At 40.5% G+C, this 19040-nt stretch overlaps 1 protein-coding gene across 4 annotated transcripts in view; it reads right to left on the reverse strand.

Annotated features, from left to right (window-relative positions):
• Window positions 1–8730: 8730 nt before the first annotated feature.
• The window catches only part of nmt2 (N-myristoyltransferase 2), a 93908-nt gene continuing 83598 nt past the window's right edge, over window positions 8731–19040 (reverse strand). For all 4 annotated transcript variants that reach the window (XM_072508662.1, XM_072508661.1, XM_072508659.1 and 1 more), the window contains 2 exons: window positions 16559–16696; window positions 8731–10378 (listed from right to left, as the gene is read on the reverse strand). In XM_072508662.1, coding sequence (XP_072364763.1) covers window positions 10358–10378; window positions 16559–16696 — 159 coding nt within the window. In that variant the 3' untranslated portion in view covers window positions 8731–10357. The remainder of the gene's footprint in view (window positions 10379–16558; window positions 16697–19040) is intronic.

Genomic DNA, 19040 nt, shown 5'->3' on the forward strand with positions numbered 1-19040 from the left:
TCCCAAAGGTTTTACTGGGCTTATTTCAGAGATCAGTGCATTTCCTTCCCATTTTCAGAATATAAAAAAAAGGGTATGGTCCATAAGCCAAGTTTCCTTCTGGTTTGCTCAGCAATTAATATCGGTTTTGGTCATAACAGAAGCTACATATATTGATACACGGGTCTCCCTTCTTTACAAGCAGAAAGTGCACCTGTTTTAGCTATACAAAATAAGTGACAGCCATTTTCTGGTTCATTGCTCAGCACAATGCCAGAATCAAGCTGCCTGGTTTAAATTTCAAACAATGCTTGGCAGTTAATGTTTAGTCACCATCAACTGGTGCATTCTCTTTGGGAAGGCATCTACCAATCAGAGTCCACTTGCCAAACAATCAACACTTTTCTCATAGTATAAATTTGTTGATTGCCTTTACATTATATTCTTGTGAATGTCCTGACAAGTGTAAGATGAAAAGCTTCAACAATAAGTGACTCTTTGTTTCAGCAACACTCAAGTTCTGCACTACCAAACAAACAACTTACATTTATATGGTGCCTTATACAATGCTCCTGTTTTATTACTTTAACTCTTACCACCTGGAAGGACAAGGGCAACAGATGCATTGGAAAACCAACAACTGCAAGTTCCCCTCCAAGCCACACACCATCCTGTCTAGGAACTACATTGCTGTTATTTCACTGAATCAAAATACTGCAACCCCCATCCTAACATCATTCTAGTTGTACATGCACCAGGTCGACTACAATGGCTCAAGGTCACTCACCACCACCCTCTCGAGGGCAATTGGGGATAGGCAAAAAATGTTGGCGTTGCCAGCGATGCTGGTATCCCATGAAAGGATTTGAAGCAAGGAGGTTTTAGATTAGATGAAGAAGAACTTGGTCAAATAGATGTGTTGTAAAAGAGGAAAGCAAGGTAGAGGGTTGCAGGGAGGATATGTTAGAGTTTAGGGTCTAGGTAACTGAAGGTGCAGACACCAGTGATGGAGCAATTGAAATCATAGATACGCAAGAGACCAGAATTAGAGTATAAATATCTTGGTAGTTCTGGACTTGGAGGAGATTAAAGCGATAGGGAGGAGCAAGAACATGGATGAATTTGAAAATGAAGATGAGAATTTTAAAATGAAACAAAATTGCTTGATTGTGAACAGCAAGCACAAAGGATGATCGTTGAAAGGGACTTGGTGCAAGATGGGTCATCAGATTTTTGGATGACGAGAGTACAATGTGGGTAATTAACCTTTTTGCATTAGAAGTCAAGTGCAGGGGTAACAAAGATAAATATGAGTTTCAGCGGATGAGCTGAGGCAGGATGAACTTGTGTGCTGTTACATAGAACATTACCGCGCAGTACAGGCCCTTCGGCCCTCGATGTTGCGCCGACCTGTGAAACCACTCTAAAGCCCATCTACGCTATTCCCTTATCGTCCATATATCTATTTAATCACCATTTGAATACCCTTAGTGTTGGCGAGTCCACTACTGTTGCAGGCAGGGCATTCCACACCCTTACTACCCTCTGAGTAAAGAACCTACCTCTGACATCTGTCATATCTATCTCCCCTCAATTTAAAGCTATGTCCCCTCGTGCTAGACATCACCATCCGAGGAAAAAGGCTCTCACTGTCCACCCTATCCAATCCTCTAATCATCTTGTATGCCTCAATTAAGTCACCTCTTAACCTTCTTCTCTTTAACGGAAACAGCCTCAAGTCCCTCAACCTTTCCTCATAAGATCTTCCATCCATACCAGGCAACATTCTGGTAAATCTCCTCTGCACCCCTTTCCAATGCTTCCACATCCTTCCTATAATGCGGCGACCAGAATTGCACGCAATACTCCAAATGCGGCCGCAGAGTTTTGTACAGCTGCAACATGACCTCATGGCTCAGAAACTCAATCCGTCTACCAATAAAACCTAACACACCGTACGCCTTCTTAACAACCCTCTCGACCGGAGTGGCAACTTTCAGGGATCTATGTACATGGACACCGAGATCTCTCTGCTCATCCACACTGCCAAGAATCTTACCATTAGCCCAGTACTCTGTCTTCCTGTTATTCCTTCCAAAATGAATCACCTCACACTTTTCTGCATTAAACTCCATTTGCCACCTCTCAGCCCAGCGCTGCAGTTTATCTATTGTAGCCACCTAAAATGGCTGATTCCCTATTAATTTCGCCAAAACCCGATTTTAAAATGGCAGACCGAAAAGGCTGATGGGAAAAGCAGCCAACAGGACACAAACGGACAGCTGCAGACTGAATAGCATATTCGGCTCTGGGGAAGTCGGCCCAGATCGATACTCAAGACCATTAGCAGCACATCAACCCAGACATCTGCAGTTTAATCGGCTATCCCCGGGAACAATTGCAACATATTAGAAATTGAATGCCGGGCCAGATCTGTCGGCGCCTGCAGTGGCCGAAACAAAGACAGGTGAATGACCACCCCCCGATCGAGGAATCGCCCCGTTATTGGACGTATCAAACCCAGTGATTAGGAACAAGTCCAATCACTTGGGACTCAGGGTCAAGGGCCGCCCCGAGAGGCGGGAAGCCCCTGGGCCCTATAAAGTACGGGGCCAAGTTCAGATCTCTCTCTCTCTCATCTTCGCCTGCTCGCGACCTTCGCAAGAACATCGACCAGAAAGCGTAAGTTTGACTCCAGCGATCGCTACCCGATAGAGACTCCTAGCCATCGACCTGTATCAGCCTTTTGAATCCCGCGGGCCAGATCCGATTGGATAAGCCATTCGTTTCCCAGACCTGGTGGTGATAGGTTTCTATATAGATAGTAGGATTATTGTGTAAGCATTACTTGTTGTATATAATAAATGACCATTGATTTCAATCTTACTAAGCAGTGTGCTGACTTATAACTCGAGCTTGAACCGCGTGGCGGTATCAGAAAGATACCTGGCGACTCATGAGCAAAGGTGACGTAATTAGAACCAATAAAACTAAGGCTAATAAGAGCGACACTATGTCCCTCTGTAACATCCTTCCGCACTGTCCACAACTCCACCGACATTAGTGTCATCTGCAAATTTATTCACCCATCCTTCTACGCCATCCTCCAGGTCATTTATAAAAATGACAAACAGCAGTGGCCCCAAAACAGATCCTTGTGGTACACCACTAGTAACTGGACTCCAGTCTGAACACTTCCCATCAACCACCACCCTTTGTCTTCTTCCAGCTAGCCAATTTCTGATCCAAACTGCTAAATCTCCCTGAATCCCATGCTTCTGTATTTTCTGCAGTAGCCTACCGTGGGGAACCTTATCAAACGCTTTACTGAAATCCATATACACCACATCAACTGCTTTACCCTCATCCACCTGTTTGGTTACCTTCTCAAAGAACTCAATAAGGTTTATGAGGCACGACCTACCCTTCACAAAACCGTGTTGACTATCTCTAATCAAATTATTCCTTTCCAGATGATTATACACCCTATCTCTTATAAACCTTTCCAAGATTTTGCCCACAACAGAAGTAAGGCTCACTGGTCTATAGTTACCAGGGTTGTCTCTCCCCCCCCCCCCCTTCTTGAACAAGGGGACAACATTTGCTATCCTCCAGTCTTCTGGCACTATTCCTGTTGACAAAGATGACTTAAAAGCCATAGGCTCAGCAATCTCCTCCCTAGCTTCCCAGAGAATCCTAGGATAAATCCCATCCGGCCCAGGTGACTTATCTATTTTCACCCTTTCCAGAACTGGTAACACCTCCTCCTTATGAACCTCAAGCCCTTCTAGTCTAGTATCAGTTACAGCAGTGGAAACAGTCAGTCTTAGTGATGGTACAAATGAGGTCAAAAAATTATCTTGGGGTGAAATGGGACATCAAGGTTGCAAACAAGACTTTCCAAGGAGAGGGAAGGAGTTGGTAGATCGGGAACAGAGTTTTAAGTGGAGACCGAACAACGGGTTCAGTCTTCCCACTCAATTCTTCTTTCCTCCAATACAAATGAAGATTTATTTTTTAAAATAAATTTGGAGTACCCAATTATTTTTTTCCAATTAAGGGGCAATTTAGCGTGGCCAATCCACCTACCCTGCACACCGTTAGGTTGTGGGGGCGAAACCTACGCAAACACGGGGAGAATGTTCAAACTCCACACGGTCAGTGACCCAGAGCTGGGATCGAACCTGGGACCTTGGCACCATGAAGCAGCAGTGCTAACCACCGTGCAGCCCTACAAATGGAGATTTCCAACATTTCCATGCACATGTCCATTGACCTTTTACTGTACAATGCCCCAAAGTACTCATGAGTCCTCTGCAACAGAGCTTGTATGCATCCTTACTCTTCCATGTGGTATATAAAATGGCAAAAACCTTTATTTGCATCCATTGACATCAGAGATCATGTGTACGACAAACTAAACTGTACAAGATATTTATCCAAACATTCATCTTGGGTGTTGTACTGAATATTGGAAGAATATGACATTTGAAACATGAAAGTAACACTGAGAATGCCTGAGACTTTAAATGAAAGGGAAAAGTCCCACAAAGGGTTAACAGCAGGACAAGCAGTTTGAAATACCACAAGACCAAGACAACTCCTTTCCAGATAAAGAAGCTTTAGTGAATTAGGTTTTGGTAACACATAAAGTGGTAGTTACAATTATATACATATATACTTTAATTTACATTTTTGTTTACACATTTTTAGAAGTTAAACTTTTTAGCAAATAATCAACTTAGAAGGGGCAGGATAAGTAAACAAAATTTTCTAGGAAGATATGGGTTATACCGGGGGATAACTTGAAATAATAGTTTGACCTGATTGGCATCCACCTAAGTCTGCCTAGGAGTCAGGGAAATCAAGGGAATCCCTGGATCACCATTTAGAATTACAGCGCTTTATCAGCTACAGGGGGAATTCTAGGAATAGTGGTGGGGTTTTTTACTTCAGCGTGGACACCTGTGATTTCAACATAATAATAATAATCTTTATTAATGTCACAAGTAGGCTTACATTAACACTGCTATGAAGTTACTGTGAAAATCCCCTAGTTGCCACACTTTGGCACCTGTTCAGGTACACTGAGGGAGAATTCAAAATGTCCAATTCACCTGACAGCATGTCTTCCGGGACTTGTGGGAGGAAACCAGAGCACCCGGAGGAAACTCATGCAGACACGAAGAATGTGCAGACTCCGCACAGTGACCCAAGAAGGAATCGAATTTGGGACCCGGCTGCAACAGTGCCACCCTGTTGCTACCGACTCACGCCCAGTGATTCTCAAATCCATTCTTTATCATCTAAAGTACGTATGAATCTGATCGGGCGGTTGTTAGCATGTAAGTGAGTTACAGCATTTCTTATTCATCAGTCTTTTGGACCTCGGGCTCCCACAATGCTTGACCAAGTTTTTGGGTACCTGTCAGGATAAATGCATAAGGATTGGGAATGGGGAAAGCAAGAGGTGCATGATTACACCATGAGGCTTGTAAATCATGTTATTATGGATCAATGAGATGTGAGAAGATGGATGTGGTGATTGCAGCCATGTGATGAATGGAATGGGGCATGAAGCAGGTGGCTCATTTGTAAGGATATGGTATGTGTAGAAGCAATCATTGACCTTGACCACTTGTTTGAAGTCACTGAACCGTTGCAGTGCGGCAGCCAGGTCTGCAGAGCTGTACTGCTGGCATTTACCAAAGCACTACCTACTCCACTGCCCTTGTCGTGGCTCACCAGCCTCCTGAGAGATGGATTTTCTCCTCTTATACCATTAGTGTTGGGTTGCACACATTTAGCAACAATATGAATGTGTGTAGCTCAACTGCTCATGGTGATGCCTGTGCATATTTTCTGGCCTTATCCAATATCTGCTTCCCCTCCCCCTCCCAGAATGTTGTGTAGATCGTCAACTTTACATGCTACAAAGGGAAGACAGAATGTGAGGAGGCTGTTGAATATGGTACTTTCTTTGGTAGAGGGAAGGGAGACGGAGGTGATGGTGGCAGATGCAGAGAAGGCATTTGATCGGGTGGAGTGGAGTTTTGATGGCAGTATTGGAGAAATTTGGGATTGGGCTGAAGTTTGTGGCATGGGTGCAGCTGCTATACAAGGAGCTGACGGCGAGCGTGTGCGTAAATAGTATGAACTCAGGGTATTTTGCATTGCAATGGGGTATGAGGCAGGGATGCCCCATGTCCCCCCCTTTCTGTTGCATTGGCTATAGGGCACTCGACCATTGTGCTGAAGGATTTGGGGTTCTGGAAAGGGATAGTGGGGGGGAGGAGAGTTGAATATAGGCAGCTGGATTCTCCACCTGCGGGATCCACCATTTCGCCGGCTGCACACTCAAATCCACAGATTTCCCGACAGCGTTGTGGCCCCCCACAATGGGAAACCCTATTGGCCGGCTGCCGGAACGGAGAATCCGCTGCTGTTGGGGGTGTGCCACACCAGAAAACGGGTGCTGAGGGACGGAGAATCCAGCCCAGGGTGTCCTTGTATGCAGATGCTTGCTGTATATTTCAGAGCCAAACTCTTCGGTGGGGAGCATAATGGGGTTGCTTAAGAGACTTCGGACATTTTCAGGGATAAATTGCTATTAGGGAAAAGTGAGTCTTTGTGGTCTCCCCTTCGTGAGTGGGAGCGGGGGCTGCCATTTCATCAGGCGGTGTCTCATTTTTGATATCTGGGGATGCAGATTGCCTGTGATTGGGCAGGGCTTTGGAAGTTTAACACTAGTTTGGTGGGGAGGGTGAAGGCTGATTTGCAGAGGTGGGACAATCTCCCACTGTTGGTGGTGGGCTGGGTGCAGGCAATAAAGATGAATGTTTTGCCACGATTCTAGTTCTTGTTTCAATGCCTACTGGGATTTTTGCCCAAGGGTTTGTTTAGGTTGGTGGACAGGCTGAAAGATGAATTCTGATTTTTTGGGCAGGGAAGGTGGCATTTTAGGTTGAGAGCGAGGTGGCCTGCTGGAATCTTTGGCCTTGAAAAAGGTCAGGTTTGCTCGGGGCGGGTGGGTGGGGGGTGGGGAGAGAAGAGTAATGGGTTGTACAATTGTTTGGATTTTTTTTATCACGCATTTTCAGGAGTTGATTATCGTTGACTGTTGACGGAGGTGGGGGGGGGGGGGGGGTGTTGTGAATTGTGAAACTGTTGAAAAATACTTTAAAAATAACTTTCCATGCTACGATTTAAACTTAAAACCTAGTCCAGAGCCACACACTACGCACCTGATTAACCGGGTGCTTAGTGATCAATCTGCACATGGTATTCACTACATGCTGAAATACCAGTACAGGATTGTAAATTGTGTATATATATCAATGTAAAGCTTAAAGAACAATGATTGCCATTGCATTCCGTGGTTATGGTGTGCTCACTCCTAGGTAACATATCCATAGGAAACAAAATCAGATAACCAGGCCATATTCCAAGAAAGAATTTCATAAAACAAGCATTTGAAAGGACCAATTTATGGCATTTCTGGAGCAGGAGGGGAAGTAAAATTGTGCACCCACTGCCAAGTTCTTACAGAAAGTGAAAAAAACCTACAAATGTTGGAAATCAAATTCAGATTTCTGCTATTTATCGGTTTTGTAAAATATGATTCTGTTGTTTCAATTAAAATCAAATAAGTACTGCTTTCGGAAATATTGTTTGTTCTATTTTAAATTTACAATGTGCATGATTGGTTATATGATGGCAGCTGTTCAACAATGCTTGACTTTTAATAAATGAATGTAAAATTTTTCAGAATTCACAAGGTGTAGAATATAAGAAAGCAAGGTTCAGAAGCGCCAGTTCAAGTTAAACAAAAAAAGCCCATCCTCTGATTATCACTGAGAATCAATTTCCTGTTTTCATTGAAGGTCTTGGCTGAGTGTTATTATCTAATGTCATAAAACACCAAATTGCATAAAATCTTTTCTGTAACTTCAACTTGCACACCAACAATATATTCTGCAATAAAATGCAAATACTCAGAAATAGTTCCTCTCCACCACTAATAATCAAAATAAAACTCATTACCCAGGCACTTGGCGTTAATTTCTCCCATCTCTTTATGGATTTGAAAATATTCTGTATGTAAAACTATTCCTTTGTTTTCCATTCTAGTCACAATTTCCTACCCCTTTCTTCCAAAATTCCTTTGCAGCCTTTACTGGTTTCTGGTTATACAGGATACAACAGTCCCCTAACACCTCATTGAAGTAGACAGTTTACACACATGAAATAAGATTATTAGCAACTTATTCATTAAAGGTGTGGGATCTAAATCTAACCATGCCCTTATTCTAACCTCTAGAATATAATTTCCCAGTAGGTTTTATTGAATAGTAAAACAGAAACTGGAATACAACATCTAGAGAGGTTACCGGCTTACATCCATAATTATTCTCAATTTTCCAATCTCATTCATATCATAGCCAAGATGTCTGGCAGAAATAGACCAATTACCATCGAGATAAATAAAGAATTGGAGAACAATTGACCTCAAATCAAAATTAGGCCATGCAGAAGAATCGGTTCTCTCAGCAAGGCTAGTTAATTGTGAAGGGAGATCTAGGGGAAAAAAAGGAGTAAAAGAAATATATGTATATATAAATAAATGGTATAAAGGTTAGGCTTACAGGATGACTCAACTATATTACACTGTCTAAAGTTTATCGATTCTAAGTGACATAATTAAATACATTCAAAGTTCACACTAATTGAAAGAATCAAAGCATGCACAAGTAATAGCAAAGTTGTAATGATTTTTATTAATTCAGACATCAAACAGTCATGCTGGTGACCTTAAAACATTACTGAAATCAAAAAGTATATTCTTCCTCTGGCAACATTTAAACCATTCCAGAACCGATTTATGAATAGGTAATTTTTCACACATTTTCTAGTGTGGGGCCTTTTCAGTGAAGCATGCATAGCAATAATAGTAAACTGTACATAACCCGTCACTTGACCAGGCAAAGTTTTAAGCTGCTGAACAGCTAAACATGCTTTAACAAACAAGGCCCAAATCCTTCCTTTTAACATAATTTGTGCAAAACACAACATAGAACAAAGCTTTCAGCTTTCACTCGTTTTTTAAAAAAAAACTATTCCCTTTGATTTAGTTTTGTTGTCAGGTATTCACATGTGCAGTTAATGCTTAAAAAAAAATACATATTTGACTCCATGTCCAGGCGTCTGGAGAAAAAAGAAATACCCAAATGTTCGTGTGTAGAGAATGAAAAAAGATTTGGCAGGAGAAAGATGCTAACCCATCATGATTTTAAAAATATTTTAAATCTACACGTATCGGTGTGATTGCCGCTACATGCAGCCTTCAGCTGCTGTTCTCTTTAACGTCGCCAACTCAGTTGCTCCTGTTATGGCTTGTCCAGTGACCTGAAAATTAGTCACAAACCAGGCTCGCATCTCAAAAGTCAAGCAGCTCCAGGACTTCAATCCCTGATCAATGAACTGTAAAGCAAGTACTTTTACCACTGCTATTGGGCCACACCAGGTGGCATTTAAAAAAAGCTTAAAAACTAACAGTGACAATAAAGCGTTGCCCCAGCCTTACATAAAAAAATGTGGGGAATGTCGCCTCTTTCACAAATAAGCCATGAATACTACCTATGAGCAGCCAGGTTGCATTGCAGACATTGCGGATGCATATGGAATAGAGTGGGACATTTTCCAATTTATCTGCATTGCTGAAAATTCTGGAATTTGCACTAATGCATTATTGCAAAAACATTCCCATATTCCGTTACAAACATGACACAAATGGGTAAAAATCAGTTTGTACCATAGGTCCTTCAATGTTCCCATAGTGAACACTTAAAAAAAACACTGGTCAATAAATAGAAATCTGTCTGGCAGTACATGACCACCCACTAGATATAGCAGTAACAATTTTCTTCTTCACGCAATTTATTACTGTACCTCATTTGTACAAAAGACTGAGTTGTCATTCTGCAAAAGAAGCCTTGTGTTCCTCACTACATTAGGTAGCAGTAACATGTTCTTCATGAATGTCTAAATGTAGGTTTACCTCTTGAAACCAACAAAAGTGCATTCAAAATCATCTTAGGCATTGATGAGAATCCTTATTCAGGTTGCCAATAGTTAAAAGATAAAATTCATAGTGATTTAAATTCTCAACAAACAATTATGCAACACTTTACTGCACAATAAAATCAAATCCTAAAAAAGAATCAATCGTCTCCATTCTGTTGAAAGCAAAGTGTGGCTGGAACTACTAGCTCCTTTCACAAAGTTGTGTGTTGAGCTGGTAGATTTCTGTCACTGAACAAAGGCATGATATTGGACCCTGGGCTTCAATGAAGAGGTTCGACAGCAGTAGTAGACTGCTCTACTGCAGCACTAGACCAACCTACAGAAAAAGGAAATCAAAATTTTCAGTGAAAGTTGGGTGAAGATAGACAAGCTTTCATGAATAACGCTATGGAAATTTGAAAATGCAATAATTAAGTGAGGACATAATTGAAAGATTGAAGAGTATTAAATGACATAGCATACATCCACAGCATTTGAAAAAGGGCAGGAACATATAACTAGAAGTACATTTTATGTTATTATATACTTAAAAGTGGTTATTATATACTTAAAAGTGGTAAATATTTAGAATTATTTGCTAGACATGGTGGTAGTGACAAAACACTTCAATGGGAGCTTATCTGCATATGGATAGTGCATAGTGGTATCATCACTGGACTAGTAATCCAGAGACCCAGATTCATGCTCTGGGGACCAGGGTTCGAGTCCTGCCATGGCAGACGGTGAAATTTGAATTCAATAAAAATCCGGAATTAAAAGTCTGAAAGGTGACTGTAAACCCATTTTTGATTGTCGTAAAAACCCATCTAGTTCACTGGGCTCCAGATCCACAGCAATGTGATTGACTCTTAAATGCTCTCAGGGATGGGCAATAAATTCTGGCCTAGCCAGCGACGCCCACATCCCATGAACAAATAAAAAAACAGAGGGAAATCATAATTGATTTTTACATTCTTTAAGTTTATTGTTGTAGTCAATCACCAATATTTGTAAGATTGGATTCCCAACAATTCATCCCAGTTTGCCTAAAATTACATTTGCAAAGGAACTGGTGTAAATTGTGCAAATTAGTTTTTAAAATCACCAAAATACATCAATATTGCAAAATAAGTAAATTAAATTAACATTTTTCTGAACTTTAAGATTTGTTGAATTTCAGGAAGTCACAAGGTAACTGAAATTACTCAACATTTCAGCTACTTGCTCCAGTTGTAATGATTGTTACACGAGAACCAACATTTGGAGTTCTCATGCTTAAGAGCATAAAAACATAATAGAAGTAGGCAGTTTGACTCATCAAGCCTGCTCTGCCATTGAATCAAATTATGGCTGATCCTCCACCTCATCTTCGCACATTGTCCCTCGATTTCCTTAGTATGCTAAATATGTTGATCTCTGACTTGAACATATTTAAAAGGTCAAAGCACCCATAGTTCTTTAGAGTCAGGAACTGCAAAGGTTCATAAACCATTCAATGAATAATTTTTCAACTCAGTCCCACCATGATCTCTGACCCTGTGTTCTGGAGTCCCCAGTCAGGAGAAATAGCCTCCCAAAAACGACAAGTCAAATCCCTAAGAATTTTATGTTTGAATAAGATCCTTCTCTTATTCCTTGAAATTCTAGGGAATTTAGGCCTAGTCTCCTCATAGGACAAACCTCTCATTCCAGAAGTCAGTCCAGTAAACCCTTTTTGCACTCCCTCTAAGGTTAGTGTGTATTCCTTAGGTAAGGAGACCAAAACCACACACAGTACTCCAGGTGTGGTCTCATCAACACCTATAAAATTGTAGTACTTTTTTTTATACTCCAACCTCCCTGTATTAAAGGCTAACATGCCAAATGTCTTCCAAATTGCTTGCTGTAGTGTATGCGAACTTCCTGCGATATGTGTGCGAGAACACCCAGATGCTTCTGACTACCAACATTTCCCAGTCTATTAAAAAAATATTCTGCCTTGATATGCTTCCCATCAAAATTAGTAGCTTCTCATCTCTCCGCATTATATTACATCTGCCACATTCTTGCCCACTCATTTAGCCTGTATTTTAGCAGCCTCTTTGTATTCTCTTCACAGCTTACTTTCCTACTTTTACCATCAGCAAACATGGATACGTTTACATTCAATCTCATTGAAGTCATCAATATAGCTTGTACGTAGCTGAGGACCAACCACTGATCCTGTGGCATCTGGTTAATTATAGCCTTTCACAGTTAGCCAATCCTCAAATCCATGCTAGTATATTACCTGCAATCCGAAATTTTATGTAATAAGCTTTTATGAAATGCGTTTTGAAAATTCAAGTAGACTGCATCCATGGTGACATTATCTACACCAGTAGACGTATCCTCAAAAAACCTAGGGATTGTCAAACACAATATTCTTTTCACTATCTGTTGACTCAGCCCAATCATATTTTTAAGCGTCCTGTTAACACACCTCTATAACATTTTTCCTGCCTCGGATGTCAGGCTAACTGAGATATTGTCCCGTTTGTTCTCGCCCTGCTTTCTCGAATAATGGCATTGTGTTTACTATGTCCCAATGCACAGGAATCAGTCTAGAATGTAAGAAAATTTGGAAAATAAAAACCAATGCATCCACTACTCTGCAAGCCATAACTTTCAAAATTCTAGGGCGTAGATCATCAGGTTCAAGAATTTGTTGGCTTTTAGCTCCATTAATTTCTCTAGTACTATTTCTTTACGAATATCAATATCCTTAAATTCCTCATTTTCATTAATTCTTGGTTTTCATTATTATGATTGTTTATTCCACTATGTAGACACAAGGTATTTGTTGAACATCTGCCACTTCCACCTACCCCATTATAATTTCTCCTGTCTCTGCCTCTAATAGGCTCATGCTTACTTTCACAAATCTCTTCTAATTTTTACATACCTACAGCAATTTTTACATTGGCCCGTAACTTCATTGGAGTGGCAATCAGTGGCATATTGCCATTCTGTAGCAACTTGCCTTCACTTGAAATCCAAAACCCTAGCCTCACCCAACCCTTCTGACTCAGGATGGGTGAGCCTGAAGCAGTGAAACAGCTCAGTGGCTCCAACAGCAAGGTGTAAAAGGAGACAGTGAAGGAGATCATGTTCCTTTTTTACAGCACTAGCTGTCCGGGTCCAGGTCTGGACATGGATTAGGGGAGGGGGGCTATCCATTGCGGACATTTGAGGGTGTTGGGGTATGGATTTGGTTCGGGTTAAGCCCAGTTGGGCCAGGGGTGTGACCCGTGTGGGGCTCGGTCTGGATCTTTAAAATGGTTACTCTGAAGTTAGAAGTGCTTTTTTTCCTCTAACTCTTTCAGAGTAACTACGAGTGTAAAACTGGCAGAACCAATGAAGTTTGCAGAGGAAGTTAGCCCACCTGGACAATTGCCATGAATTCACCAGCGAATCTTTGGGGTATCCTCCACCCCCCTCCACTCTCCCCCAAATGCAACGCTGAGGAGATAGGAAGTTATGTGTCTTAATGTCTCTAATTTGTTTAGTCTCATACCTTTCTTTTTTTGTCAGCCTTTGTTGCGTTTTAAGATCCTGTTTGTAGCTGTAAGCTACTTTGGCAGCAATATAAGTCTCTTCCTTTAATCTATTATCTTTAACTCTATTATTAGCTATAGCTGGATGACTTTTCCAGTGATATATTATTCCTTAAGAGAATGCAAGTGTTGCAAACTATGAAACTATCGCCTATTTGCCATCATATCTTTTAATCTCGTTCCCCAATCTACTTTAACTCACCCCCCAGACCTAGTTTTGTACTTAATTAGATCACTCAAACTCAATATAAAATTCTGCTATATTATGATCAATCTTTCCCTTACTACAAGATTAAATAATTCGGTCTCATACAAACTAGATAACTGATCAAGAAGACTATGAATGCGTTCCATGAACTCATCCTCAACACCATTTCAGCAAATTTGGTTTGCCCGTCGATAAGAAAATTAAAGACCCCCCTACTCCTCCAACCTAATTATTATATTTCCCTTGTTACAATGCACCTTCTAATTTCCTGATTTACACTCTGCCCAGCACTACAACTACTGTTTGGGGCCTGTAAACTACACACACTAATGTTTCTTAATTCTACCCAAACTGATTCTACATTTTGATTTTCAGAGCCAAGATCCTTTTTCTCTACAGTCTTGACCCCATCTTTATTATTGGGGCAATTCCTCCAATTTTGCATTTTGCTGAACTCTTCTAAAGGTCAAGGATCCTGGAATATTTAATTCCGAATAGTGGTCTGTAAACACATCTCATTATCAATTTTGTCATGCTTGCTGCTGCCTCATGGTGCCGAGGACCCAGGTTCACTCCCGGCCCCGGGTCACTGTCCATATGGAGTTTGCGCATTCTCCCAGTGTCTGCGTGGGTCTCACCCCCACAACCCAAAGATGTGCAGGGTAGGTGGATTGGCCACGTCAAATTGCCCCTTAATTGAAAAACAAATTAATTGGATCCTTTAAATTTATTTTAAAAATAATAATTTTGTTGTGGTTGCATCATGCATTCAATTACAATGCCTAGCTTTATTTTATTTTTCCCTTATGTCATTCTAGTTACTAATACTCCATTACCTTTGTTCAGCTCTCTGTCCCTTCCTGATCCACTCTGTTTTTACCCAAATTGCTGTACATCCTTAACATTTCTTTTAATGCTTTTGAAATTACTCTTTGCTGAATCATCCTATCCCACCACTTCCTAAGTTTAAAGCTCTATCCACTGTTCTCAATATTCAATTCACCAGAAAACTGGACTCAGCCCGGCTTAACTGTCCATCTCAATGGAACAGCTCCCTCTTTCCGCTGCACTGGTACCAGTGCGCCAAAAATTAAACCCTTCTCCCACACAGGTTCATACTTCCTAAATCAAAGTGTGCGGGGATCTCTCCCCCTCCCTGATGCTCAGCAAAGTTGGTGTCTCAGACCCCAGCTCAACAGCTGTGAGCTGAAGTTCCTCATGATGCAGATACTTGCTGTAAACATTGTTGTCTGGGATTGCAATGCTCTCCCCAAACTCCCATGTGCTGTGGATATGGCACGAGACCTATATAGCTGTGGATTATTTAATTAATGAACAATTACAGTTAGTAGCACAAATGTTATCCCAAAATAATGTTACAAGCTGGGCACTGTCAAACTTAAAAAACGATTAGTTTCCATTATTAACTATCATGTTTCAAGATATGTATATGTGGACTACCTAAAATAAGTTGGAAAAACCTGTGTTGCCTTCTTCAATTAGGCTGCCATGTTATTCAGGCTTAGCAAAAAAGATTAACTATTATTAGCTGAATGCAGAAGATTAATTAAGGTTATCTAATTCTGTACACCTCAGAAACTTCAACATGTTACAAATTCAAGTTTTAATGTATTTCCAAATATGACAGTGATGGTGAAGGTCTTGAACCACATATTCAGCATGGATATAGATGAGCTGAATACCTTTTCACATTTAAATTGGTGAAGGCAGAATTATTTTAAACTGCTTTAACAAATTACTTCTTCTTGTAAGCCAGATCCCCAAACAATTCTTATGAAATAGTACCAGTGAAATATCTCAATGAATAATATATTTGATCTCTGATGCTCAATAGCACTTAAAAATTGTTTGTTCTTGTACCAACAACTTTATTTATACAGCACATTTAACATAAGAATACATCCCAGAATGCTACACAATAGTCATCAAGTGAAAATAAATGCCCACGGTAAAGGAGAAGCTAGAAAGGGTGAATAACGTTTGGTGAAATGTATTTTACGAAGGGCTTGGAAGGAGAAGAATGTGAATCGGAGTGGTTTTGGAGGGATTTCAAGACCTGGGTGGGTGAAGGCATGGACACCAATGGTGGTGTGAATAGAGGGGAATGCAAAAAAGGCCAGACCCAAAGCAATTAAGGGAGGTTATCCAACTGCAGGTTAGAGATAAGACGTCAAGGCCATGAAGGGAACTCAACATAAATAAGGGAAATTTAAATTTGAGACATTGTGCGACTGAAAGCCAACACCAATTAGAGAAACTAGAGGCAATGTGTCAAACTAAATATTAATGCACATATTGTGAGCTTATGTCCCCAGGATCTGAAACACTCTGCTGGCATAAAAGCAGCAGAAAATTGGATGGCACTTAACCATCCAAATTCTTGAAAGGCTGCAATTGTACTCATAAGGATATCCAAGTTGCGGTGTGGCTTGGGCACCCTAGCATGATCAGGAAAATTAACCTTCTTACTGAGGGGATTGAGGGATTGGTAATGATCGGAATAGGCTTTTAAACCAACACAACTGGCTTGGACTCTCTCCTCCCAACTAATGCCACCCACCTCAAGTGACTTGCCAATGCCACATATTCCTCTCCTGCCCAAGTTACACCCATATTGGCACCCATTCTGACTGAAGATATCCAAAATAACTAAACTCTGAATTCCAGAATTTGTGGCCTTAGTGTTTACAATAATGGTAGCAGTGCTTCTCACCTTTTCAGGTTCCATATCTGGGCACCTCCAATTGTACAAATAGTACTGTAAATTGCCATCACCTATACCAAATTTTAATTTTTCTAGGAATGTTTTGTTTTCCATCAGATCAAGTGCATTCAACACATCAAATCCTTTCTGTGAAAGCAAAACAAAATATTTATTAGGAAATAGATGGGAGTTGACCGTGCCAGAAAAATAAAACCTTTAGAAATGATTCCTTGCACGCTGAGGACTTTTCTTGCACTTTGCCTAAATTATTTCACTTACCATAACTGTTATTTGGGGTTACAAGATTGCTACAATATTTTTTCGATAATGAGAAATAACTATTTAGCAGGGTAAAATAACTGCTGCAACGGTCTACAAAGAATCAATTGCAGAAAGAAAGCAGAAAAAAAGACCTGAAGATAGGGGGATAAACATGATAATACAGGTAGTGTCTCAAATCAGGCTATCCCAAAACTGGAATAGTTCAAAAACTGAATATTTTTCTCTTGGGTGGTGCTCCTGGAATGATAATGAAGCATTCTCAGGTTGAACCTAGGACAAAGATCAATGGAGAGTTGTACACACACCAGATCGGAATTCATTGCAGCGCTTTACAAACTGCCTCCCCAGGCCTTCCCTATACTCCGGACACAAAGCTGTCTGTTCCACCAGCGGGAACATTCTGATTCCAACATTCCCGGCTGCTTTTAAGTGAGAGGATCAGAAATCAGTCATTTCCCTTTGTCACAATTATTGCAGTCCAAGCGAATGCTGTCACTCCACTGTGAGTCTGAGAGATTTTCAAATATTTGTCCAATCAAATTTTTAATTCTTCAACTGAAATCTCCAATTCAAAACATCTTTAAATCTTATGATGATTTCCAGCACTAAAGAACTCTTCACCCCATGATCTACAACCTACATATTTATACAATATTGATGATTAGTACGGATGTGTGCTAGAGACAGCCTGTGTGTGAAGGAGTTGGTAATGCAATCTGGGAAAATCCAAAGTCCGACACGGTCTCTGTCCCAAGGGTGCTGGATTTAGGACACTGCATCTGTACATGAAACTTAGTGAGTTTCTAATTTTCAACTTAAGCATGAAAATATCTCCGCCTTCTGTAGCCGTAGAATTTTCTAACTCCTGTTCGCCAAACTGAATAGTTTTGTTCCACTTAACTAGTGTAAGGATCCTTCCTACTCACTCCGTTATTTTCCCTTTATTTTTGTCATTATCATTTTTGATCCAAAACAGGCTTAATGGATATCTATCTTTAAGACAAGCAATGGAGAGAACGAGGAATTCAAGAAGTTGCATCATAGTATATGGTGTTGCTCGCTTTGGACAGCAAGACCCAGATCTTTCAGCACCCAAGAAATAGGGTGAGACTCGGTTTGATTGATTAGCTGATAACCAATGAATTGGCCAAAAGGCTATATTCTGCTTGGTAACAGGTGGTGATTGGATCCTGCATGAGTGGTATGATCTCCAGAGACCTAAAAAAAACATGAATTTGACTTCTGGAAGGACAGGGATAAGGACATGCTCCCTCTCTTCTCTTTACAAAAAGGTTGAGAGTTAATGCATTTCTTTACTTACAGAGAATCTGAATGAATGAATCTACAGGGAAACCATTACAGGGTGAAAACAAAGACCTGGATTTGAAAGTCAACTTTGAGGAAAGGTGAACTTAAAGATAAACATCTTAAACAAAGTCTCTTTTTCCTTTTACCTATTATTGTCACCCCTCTGTGTTTGTCTGTCTTGTGAGTGTGTGTGTGTGGGGTGAGAGAGAGAGAGAGTGGGGGCAAGTTAAAGTGGAGGGGGGTTAGAAATTAGATAATAGTTAACCAGTTGTATTTGCCGCATATTTTATAGTTCTTGTTATAAATAGAAAGTTATTGAGTTTAAATTTACAAACCTGGTGACTGTAATTATTGGACAACCAAGGACCCAAAGATTTTGGGTATTTTTCTAAGAATTATTGGTTAATTCAATTTGTGTTATGACTCTGGGTCAAGTGGGGCTGGAATTGACCACACACAAACCCAGGGTATTACAATACTAGAATTATTCTAAGGAAATGGTAAGCCAACATAGTTACTAAAATTAAATAATGCGCTGCGAAGATTAACTAAGAACATATTTTATAAGCATATTAATTATACTCCTGTTCCTGAAAACACTCACTCACTCTTTACACTGCACTGTAAATTCTATAAATCTATTCCAGGGTACAGTTTTATGGAGTCAACAAACCATGCACCATTCCGTGGTAGCTCATCCAAACAGCTATTCTTTAAGACAATGATTGCCAGCATAATACTAATTAACGCACAAGACCACAGCCTAATCATGCCTTCATCAAATCTTAATGTTCACTGTTCCTGTTGAGATTCCCATTGCTCTTCATCAGGTTCATTCTTGTCTGAATTGGTTATCACTTTCAGGAGATACCAATGGACTGGTCAGGTGGGCAGAAAAGTG

The sequence above is a fragment of the Scyliorhinus torazame genome, chromosome 6, assembly GCF_047496885.1.
Source record: "Scyliorhinus torazame isolate Kashiwa2021f chromosome 6, sScyTor2.1, whole genome shotgun sequence".
Lineage (NCBI taxonomy): Eukaryota > Metazoa > Chordata > Chondrichthyes > Carcharhiniformes > Scyliorhinidae > Scyliorhinus > Scyliorhinus torazame.